Raw genomic sequence first — 9,755 nt, 5'->3', positions numbered from 1 at the left:
CGTTCGTAATAACCTTGATACTCCGAAGTCATCGACAATGCATCAGCTTAGCAAACATTTCTACAGATACTCTGTACAAATTGTCATTTTGCTGGCACTTTTGTCCTGGCGTGTGATCTAGCTCCACCCGAAAAGCATCGCGAATGATGAATCGTAGTCGACCCCCCGTCCGTCCCCCGACGCCTGCAGGCGCGCCTTTCCTGATGGATGGTCTTGGGGAACACAACAGAGCGAACCTGCAACTCGCATCGACATCCTTTCCTGCCATTGGAAGGTTAGTTAAGTCCGGAGTTGGTCAGAAGGGCATCTTTCCAACCGAACCAGGTTCTCGACGTTCAATCAATGCACATGTTGAACCAACACTCGACGCGTTAATTACCCATCCTTTCCCCAAGATCTTCAGTTCCGCGAACAACGACGGAAACGACAGGTGGTAAACATCCGATCATGGCCGCTCCGTCAATGAGACCGGGAAGTCGGACACATTGACTAGTTACCTCACCCGGCGGACAGGCTCCTGTTGGCGGGACGGGGAGAAAAGGCTAAAACCGTGATCCGCCTCAAGAAAGAAGCGAGAGCCGAAATCAATTGCACGAAATCAATTGCACTCCACGTGGAGCCCCCGCTCCATTTGCTTTGCTCCGAATGGTTTTTTTAATATCTTCCCCGCCTTTTCTCCGACAGTGTACGGGCCCACGGCATGTACATCTATTAGCCGACATGCTGCATCTCGAACAACTCCATCTCTGGTAGAGCATCATTCTCCATGGCACCCCCGCATATTCATAGTGCGCCGAGGGGCAATGGCTTGCCGGTGATGGCAAATGGTGTTAATGTGAAGTCCCAGACACCATGTGTTTGTGTTTGCCCTACCCCAACCCGGCCTTCGCAGAAGAAAAACCAACCTCACCAAGACGCCAATCTCAAGTGGCAGGCGTTCTGTTTCAAAGTTTCCGTTTTCCAACACCGAGCCATCGATGATCCTGTAGCCACCGAATTAGCAATTCCCAAAATCAACTAAAAACCTCAGCATGTTGTCGGACAGGCTCCTCGACACCTCTTTGTTAGCAAGATTACACACCGTCAACCATGCAGGCCTTCTCAATGTCATTCTGGGCCTTCTGTTCATTGCCATAGTTGCCATCGCGGCAGACTATGCCTGGATGCTCTACCTGAGGTCCAAAATGCCACCCGGCCCGTTTCCATGGCCCATCATTGGGAACACCTTCTCCCTCCCGGACAACAAGCCGTGGATCTACTTTGAAGAGCTATCCAAAAACTTTGGCACACCAGTGATTACATTTTGGATTGGGCGGCAAGTTTTGAACGCGGTACTAATCACACGTCTAATCTTTACTGATAAACTTCAAAACAGAAATCCCACGGTCTGGATCAATGACGCTTGGGCGGCCCACGAGATTTTTGAGAAAAAGGCGCAGATTTACACTTCGCGCCCGCGAATGGTTGTGTTTGGTGAGCTCGGCAGCGGCCAATCCAGCCTCGTGACAATGCAGATTCGCAACCAGCAGGAGCGCGACCACTGGCGCGTCCATCGCAAGCTGATGCACCTCGGCGTCGGGGTCCAGTCCGTCCGCGGCTACCGAGAGATACAGAACAACGAGAGCAAGCTTATGGCGTATGATTTCTTGCGTGAGCCGAAGGAGTACGTCAAACACTTGGAGAGGTATGCGACCAGTGTGGTTTCGATCATCGGGTTCGGCCGGCGCGTTGCGAGCTACAACGATCCGATTATCACCGAGGTGATTGCCTTGATGCAGCTAGCTGCCGACCTCAATGTCCCCGGAAAGTCGTTCCCAATGTTGCTTGAGACGTTCCCTTGTAAGTCATGACACCCCGGACAGTCGACCGCTTTCTCGCTTACCCTGATGCATCAGTTCTTGCCAAATTCCCGCGCTCATGGCCGTGGCCCTGGTTCAAGGGTCTCGGCACTCGCGGCCAGAAAGGTGGCCACTACTTTTTCTACAGCCTCGCCGAAGAAGCCATCGAGCAGTATAACCAAAAGTCACCATCCGAACAAGCCTCCATGCCGACTCCATACGTCAAAACGCTCTTCGGTGAAGCCAAGAAGTACAACCTCCCCGCCGCTGAACTATCTAGCCTCACCGGCAACCTCTTTGGCGCCGGTGCCGATACGTCCTCTAGTACTCTCATCACTTTCATCCTCGCCTGCTGCGCCTTCCCAGACGCCATGCACAAAGCCCACGCCGAACTGGACCGTGTAATTGGCGCACACCGGTCTCCGCACTGGGACGACGCGCCCAATTTACCCTACATCAACGCGTTCGTCAAGGAGGTCCTCCGTTGGCGCAGCGTTGCCATCATTGGTGGCCAACCACACTCGCCCACCCAACATGACACTTACCGTGGCTGGCTAATTCCCCGTGGAGCTTGGGTTCAGGGGAATGTCTGGGCCATCCACCATCACACACGCGAGTTCCCGGACCCCGACAGGTTCTACCCCGATCGGTACCTTCCCAAAAACGATCACCACCGGGCTTTCCCGGGGGAAAAAGGGTATATGACATTTGGCTGGGGGCGGCGGGTGTGTACGGGCCAGGCGTTGGCGGAGCAGGGAACGTGGATTTCGGTGGCGCGGTTGTTATGGGGCTTTGAGATCCGCAAGACGCGGGACGAGACCACCGGGAAGGAGATAAACGTTGATATCTTTGCGTTCACCAATGGGCTAAATATGAGACCTCAGCCCTTCCCGTGCGATATTACGCCACGGGACGAGGAGGTGAAGGAAACAATGTTGAGGGAAGGGCGACAGGCCCTAGCGGATTTGAAGATTCACGATGGCGAGAGTCGGTACCGGATGAGTACGTTTTACCAGCAGCAGAAGCGGAAGTTTACGAGGGAGCCGGTAATTGATGAGCAGGGAAACGTCAAATTCGTCAATGTCAAAGGGGTGTAATCAACCTTGGCAATCTTCAGGAAGGTGCTGACACAGGTGACAGGATATCCGCTAGCTCTTATTAACTGCCGATTAATTAATAGTTAATTAACTAGCGGTTGTGAAGAGTTTTTTTAGTGACCACTTCGTACTTTTCCGATCGTCAAGATAATTAATTCTAGAAGGATCTCATGTGAAATGTAATGAACCTTGGTGTCGATGCTTCCAGGATGATATTCAAGAAGGCAGATTTCATTTTTCCACAATCCTACTTCCGTACACCGTGTGTCTTGTCTTGCATGGAAGAAAAAGGGGTAACCGACAACCCTAACCCTGTCCTCGCCCGTCGGCGGAAAACGGCTTCCATTTTTGTACCCAACTATCACAGAGGCGCGTGACCGACCTGGAGCATGTGTCTGGGTGTGCGGGGATCTGTTTGGACATCATTCCCCGCAAGGTTGTTTTGTCGGAGAGAAATTGGATTCGGCAGATGAGGAGAGCGCGGGTGAGGAGCCCCATCGGGTGAGAATAGCCTGATGATTACAGCGAGCAGTCCGACTAATTACTGCAAGAACCGTGCGGAGACCGTGAACGGCTTTGAGTGCAGTTGGTTCCGGAACAAGCACCCCGCATAGCTGAAGGTATCATCACATGGCATACCCTTTAGTACCCCTCGCTGTAATTTTAGTTTTCACAATTCAATCAGCGAAGCGAATTGCCTGCGGAAGCGAACAGTGTTCTTCTCCCGCACAAGAAACATCTCCTAAACCCATCTGTCTCACTCTCGCTGGACCTGCACATCTTTCCCATGACCATGCCGCAATCCGGTATCAAAGTGGTCATTGTTGGCGCCGGCTTTGGCGGCCTGACGGCAGCCATCGAATGCCACCGACAAGGCCACGACGTCCGCGTCTATGAAAGCTTTCCTGAGCTCAAGACCCTTGGCGACATCATCTCTTTTGGCGCCAACGCGGGCCGTATCTACCACCGCTGGTCTGAAGGTCGTGTCGTACAACGGCTGCGCGAGCTATGCATCGATCTTTCGTCGTACGGGTTCCGCATTCATAAGTACGATACGGGCGAGGTGGTGTATCATCAGAGAAACCCACCAGGTGACCCTAAAGCGCCAGTGCTGAATGGCCATCGCGGAGAGCTCCACCAGGTTGTCTTTAACTACGCGCGGGATGAGCTGGGAATCCCGATTCACTTAGGCCAGCCGGTTGGGGAGTACTTCGAGGACGAGGAACAGGCAGGGATTGTGTTGCAGAATGGGGAGCGGGTACTGGCGGATCTGGTGATTGGGGCGGACGGGGTGCGGTCCAAGGCGAGGGAGCTCGTTCTCGGATACGTAGACAAGCCCAAAAGTAGCGGGTATGCCGTGTGGCGGGCCTGGTAGGTCGTAATCCTTTGCCTCTTCAACATAATCATAACACCAGCTGAGATGCATTGCCACAGGTTCTCTAACACCGACATGATCCAAGATCCGCGCACACGCGAGTTCTGTGCCCACGGCGACAGCTTCAATGGCTGGATTGGCCCCGATGTGCACTTCCTATTTAGCACCATCAAGGGTGGCCAAGACTGTTGTTGGGTGTTGACTCACCGCGACGAACACGATATTGATGAATCTTGGTCCTTCCCCGGCCGGCTCGAGGACGTGTATCGCGTGCTCGAGGGCTGGGACCCAATCTGCCGTGCCATCGTGGAGAAGACACCCAGCTTGGTCGACTGGAAGCTGGTGTACCGCGACCCGCTGTCAACGTGGGTCAGCCGGCACGCAAGGATTCTGTTGCTGGGCGATGCGGCGCATCCGTTCCTCCCGACCAGTGCTCAGGGTGCGACCCAAGCGATGGAAGATGGAGTGACCATTGCGGTGTGCCTGAAGAGGGCGGGCAAGGCTAACGTGCCGGCCGCAGTGCGGGTACACCAAGAGATACGGTGAGCTACCAGACTGTGCTAAACATCCACATCGCCCGGCAAGACAGGAACTGACACCGGACAGATATGACCGCGTTGGAGAGGTCCAAAAGACCGGCGAGACCACGCGCGACCGCTGGCACAAAACGGACTGGGAGACTGTGGCCAAAGACCCCAAGAGCATCGCGTTTCCGCGCGAGGACTGGATCCACGCCCACGACGCAGAGAAGCACGCCAATGAGACGTTCGACGAGTTGTTCAAGAAAGTGACACAGCCAGAGCTGTTTGAGAACGTGAAGCTACGGCCGATTGGGCCTATTGGAGTGACGGTTGGGTGACAGGAGAGGAGATTCGAGTCGGTGTTCATTATGTAGGTAGGTAGGTAGGTAGCCAGTAGCCTAGCTCAGAGGTGGACTGCATTTGAGCCTTCGAGGAGGACAAAGATGAACGAACAACCAGCTCCAAGCCCAACCATTGAGAAAAGCCAGGTTTACTCCTCACCTATCTGCATAATCACACTCTTCGTCTCCAAAAAGTTGTCCATGCTGTACAGCCACCCCTCCCTCCCTTGCCCACTGCTCTTATACCCGCCAAACGGCAAATCAATTCCGGTCGTTGGACTCGTGCAATTCACCCCGACATACCCGCTCTCCAGCGCCTTCGCTACGCGCATCGCCCGGTTCACATTGCGCGTGTACACGGATGCGTAAAGCCCAAACTCGGTGTCGTTCGCTTTGGCAACGACCTCGGCCTCGGTCTCGAACGTGTTGATGATCACCACGGGCCCGAACACTTCCTCCTTCATGATCCGCGCCGTCTCGGGGGTGTCGAGGAACACGGTGGGCTCAACAAAGAAGCCCTTGGTACCTTCCACTGCCGTCTTTCCCCCGCCCTGAGCCAGCGTACCTGATTTCTTGCCTTCCTCGATGTAGGCCAGCACGTTGCGGTACTGCACCTCATCTGCCTGCGGGCCGTGATTGGTGCCTTTGTCCAGGGGATTCCCCGGCCGCGTGCTGGATGCAGACTTGGCCTTGAACGCCTCGACGAACTGCGCGGCAATGCTCTTTTGTACGTAAATGCGGGAGTTGGCCATGCACACCTGCCCACTGTTGAGTTGGACGCTGAAGTAAGTCTGCGCCACGGCCTTCTCGAGGTTGGCATCCTCAAAGATGAGCGCCGGGGATTTGCCGCCGAGCTCGAGGATGACTTTCTTAAGGTTGGTCCTCGCAGCTTCTTCCTGTATCAACTTTCCGGTGCGGCTGGAGCCGGTGAAACTCAGCACCCGCACGTCCATGTGGCGTGAGAGAACCTGGCCAGAGGGGATGCCGTGGCCGGAAATGATGTTGAATACACCAGGAGGAAAGCCGGCTTCTTTAACAAGTTCGGCGATGCGGGCCACGGCCAACGGTGCCTTTTCGCTGGACTTGAGGACCACCGTGTTGCCTGTAATAAGGGCTGGGGCAGATTTAGTTCCCAAGAAGAGGCACGGGGCGTTCCAGGGAATTATCAACGCCACGACGCCATACGGCTGGCGAAGCGTCATCGTGACCATGCCGGGTGTGTTCACGCTGGCCTGCCCTTGGATCGAGGGCCATGCCTCCGAGTAGTGCTCGAAGTTTGTCGCTGCGGCAGCGGCATAGTGGTGTGTTGATACGGGCATCCCCATGGAAATGGCGTCCAGCCGGGCCAACTCCTCCTTGTTCTCGCAGATCAAGGCGGCCAGTCTCTTGAGGTAGCGAGCTCGTTTTGCACCGCCCAGCGCGGACCACGACGGGAATGCTGCCTTAGCTGCGGCTACCGCGGCATTGGTATCGTCCGCGCTCGCCTCGGGGACTGGTTGAGGTTAGGAGGATCTGAAAGACGGCCAGATAGGAAACCAGAACTTGCCGTGCGCAGAGACTTCTCGAGTCGCCGGGTTATGGACGGCGAATGTTTTGCCATCAGATGCCTCGACAAGCTAGCCCGTGTTGATTAGCCTTTTCCTCATCTGCAGTACACGTTGTTTCGATTGACATAAACGGAGGCCAATACCTCCCCGTTGATGAGCATTCGAGTTGGGATATGAGCGATGTTCTCCATATTAGTTGCTCAATTTTGTCGTGGGGTGAATATAGCGTCAAGGAAATATACACGAGGAAACGCATACGATATTGAATCTGGTTGGAGTGACGTGCAACGTTGGGTCCTGTCATCAAGAAGGCACCCGTAAATTCGAGAAGAGATGGGCCGGTACCAACTTGAAGACGGGCCTTCTCCCGTTCAATTTGTACTCTCCAGTCTCCACACGGCGTGAAATAATACGCCCTCCTTGATGCAAGCACGTATTGAAACATGGCCCAATAACACATTGCCCCTTTTAGTTAGAGCCGGAGATATTTGGAGAGCAACCCTTTGTAATTATCTCCGAAGCGAGCGAAAAGCCAAGAAATAAAGATCTCCATAAGATGACCAGGCTTACAGGTAATGTCCTATGTACTATGTAAACGGTTTCTTGCTGTTCAGTATCTTCTGTCATCAACTTTTAGCCCTTGGCAGACTTTGTCCTCGCCTCGGCCCCGCGAGATCGCCTGATGATCTGATAATTAGGGTTTCAACCAACAAGAGCCTCGGGTGTCGTCTTGGCAATGAAGATTACCAGATCAACTGAGCCAGTCCCCATCCCATTACCAGCACAAGCCGGCCTTTTTTCTGCCGCCGCCAGTTTGTCGGCGTCGGCTCGCTTTTACCGGAGCTCGGAGCAATGTTCTTCGAGGTTCTCGTTCGTGAGGACGGAGACGAATCGATCGGCCCGCCAAAGAAAGCTCCGAAAGCACAAGACTCTCCCGGTGTTGCGTTTCTCGTCAAGGATGGCCAATGTAGAGGGGTGGGAGATGTTCGATCGACAACCCCCGTCACGTTCGACCCAAATCTCCCACATCGGGTCCCTTGGCTTTCTCCCTTAGGTAGTTTAACTTACAAACCTGGATCGATACTGTAATCGCACCGCTTACTATGGACACGGCTGTTCCAATGGATTACTTGGATTGATCTTCCATGCCGAATTTTCTTTCCGTAACAAACCCTGTCAGGTGGCCCCACAAACCCAGCAAAAGCCATAAATACAAGTACTGATTATGTAGCGGCGCATGCTCTGTGAGAGGAACTGAAGAGAGAACTCGCGACTATCAGGTATCAAAGAGAAACTCGAGAGTTCCCCCTTTCGACTAGTTGATCCCACCTGCATTGTGCATTCCCCAGGTTGATAAAAGCTATATTCACTAACATTCAAACTGCGAATAGTTACTAGAGGGAGCCGGGCTCCAACTATATTCAACCACAAACCCGTCTTGTTTTGGTCAAGTCGCCATCAGAATCACGCGTGGAGAGAAGGGCAGGGGGGCCGTGGCCTGCGCGGGCCGCGCCCGGGGCCGGGATGTGAGTTGCGTGGTCTTTGCTTTCCATGAGGATAAGTTTTCGCTGCGAAGGAGAATGAGATTTTGGCGATGCATACAGTACGCCCAGACTCGCTGAGGCCAAAAAAAGCGGCAGACTAAAACAGAGAGATTAAGTCTATTAACTATAAACATTCGATTAAAGCTTAAAAGATTTTGATTGATCTACTCTTTTTCGTTTTTTTTTCACGTTTTTGGTTTATTCTTTTTTGTCTTCTTTCACTTTTTTTGTTTATTCTTTTTGGTTCTTTTTCACTTTTGTAGAAAAGTAATTTCGGTATTCAGTGACTTTGTCTGCCGCATTTTTTGGTCACACTCGTTACCCCTCACGCAACACGACCAGCAACCTGAAGGCTTGAAACAGAAGACAGCAAAGAAGTGGGGCCTCGGCTTGCGACCTTCAACCCCCCTTTTTGCCGTGGTCAACCAAACGTTGCCAACAGTGTTCGACTGGGCGGAGCCTCTCTTCACTAAGTGGGAGTGAGCTGGATGTACGAAGTCAGCTTTCCTATTCCCTGTCTTTACAGTCTACACTCGTATGGCTCGGCACACTCATATCAAACCTTTACAGCGTCGATTCCGTGACCGAATTCCAATGCCGGAATCTGATCGCGACGCCCCACAGTGGTCAACAGCCCGCCGCAAGCCTGCAGCGAAAGATCGGCCGGATTCTGGCTCGCGTTCAGGGTCTGGGGGTTTGAAAGTTCCAGCCGATGGGAAAGCACCACAGGAGCGTCAGGCCAATCACGAACGTTATAACCGTGTCCCCAACTTAGCAGCCCGTCGCCCCTGGAGTGCATCTCTCCTCGCCGCTCTGTATAACCGAAGCACCAAGTTGCAAGCCACACCTAACCCCCAGCCCTGATCAGCCCTATCCCATCGTATCCCATCACCCCATAAGCGCATGAGAAATGGAAAAACAGGCTTCGATGTCTTGGGCTGACGTCCCAGGATTTCCCTCAAGAGATGCACAACAAATGCATCTGGACGGGGTGTCTCGGTCAGAACTTGGGAACGTGGGAAATGACGGGATGGTGGCAGGGCGCAAGCGACACGGGCTTGCCGCTTGAGCGACAGCAACAAATGAGCGTGTCGCCAAATGTTCGTCCGACTGGAGCGGAGCTGTTGCAATTGCAACCGGGCCTGCGCATCGCTGGCCAACCTGCCTGAAAGGGGCAGGGCCACCGGCTGATCGCTGAAAGTAAAGTTGGCCCGTCTTACGCCAAGAGCCTCATCCCGGTCCGTCCCACATGCTGGCTGAGCCCAGGTCTGTGGGGAAATGGGCGTTTTCAGGGTGCTTCCAGATGTTCGAGAGCCTCGAGCCTGGGGCCTTCAAAAGTTGCGCTCCCCTCCAGCAAGCGTGAGCCACGGCGTTGGTTGTTATGCACCAACGCCATCTCCCACAGGAACGCCACATCTTGTTAGCTCCTCAAGCATACATAGTAGGCGCAAACATCAAACGACAGAGCCGTCTGAACAAACACATGCCCAAC

General features: G+C 53.8%; 3 protein-coding genes across 3 annotated transcripts; 2 read left to right on the top strand and 1 right to left on the bottom strand.

The window, feature by feature from the left end:
• Nucleotides 1-1,031: 1,031 nt before the first annotated feature.
• C8A04DRAFT_40759 (uncharacterized protein) lies at nucleotides 1,032-2,935 on the top strand (the record flags this gene model as incomplete). Its single annotated transcript, XM_062785056.1, has 3 exons — nucleotides 1,032-1,315; nucleotides 1,376-1,839; nucleotides 1,896-2,935. The coding sequence occupies 3 exons, from the start codon at nucleotides 1,032-1,034 to the stop codon at nucleotides 2,933-2,935; spliced, it is 1,788 nt and encodes a 595-aa protein (XP_062632778.1).
• Nucleotides 2,936-3,722: 787 nt separating this feature from the next.
• On the top strand, nucleotides 3,723-5,169 carry C8A04DRAFT_40758 (uncharacterized protein; the record flags this gene model as incomplete). Its single annotated transcript, XM_062785055.1, has 3 exons — nucleotides 3,723-4,306; nucleotides 4,370-4,852; nucleotides 4,917-5,169. The coding sequence occupies 3 exons, from the start codon at nucleotides 3,723-3,725 to the stop codon at nucleotides 5,167-5,169; spliced, it is 1,320 nt and encodes a 439-aa protein (XP_062632777.1).
• A 152-nt stretch (nucleotides 5,170-5,321) lies between these two features.
• Nucleotides 5,322-6,910, bottom strand: C8A04DRAFT_40757 (aldehyde dehydrogenase domain-containing protein; the record flags this gene model as incomplete). The annotated part of the gene is made up of 3 exons (XM_062785054.1): nucleotides 5,322-6,664; nucleotides 6,719-6,788; nucleotides 6,863-6,910. 3 exons carry the CDS (start codon nucleotides 6,908-6,910, stop codon nucleotides 5,322-5,324), a joined length of 1,461 nt encoding a protein of 486 aa, XP_062632776.1.
• Nucleotides 6,911-9,755: the final 2,845 nt, after the last annotated feature.

This window comes from Dichotomopilus funicola, assembly GCF_033296635.1.
Source record: "Dichotomopilus funicola strain CBS 141.50 unplaced genomic scaffold C8A04scaffold_112, whole genome shotgun sequence".
Taxonomy (NCBI): domain Eukaryota; kingdom Fungi; phylum Ascomycota; class Sordariomycetes; order Sordariales; family Chaetomiaceae; genus Dichotomopilus; species Dichotomopilus funicola.
The sequence above is the reverse complement of the archived record's forward strand: the minus strand, read 5'-3'. Positions and strand labels throughout refer to the sequence as shown.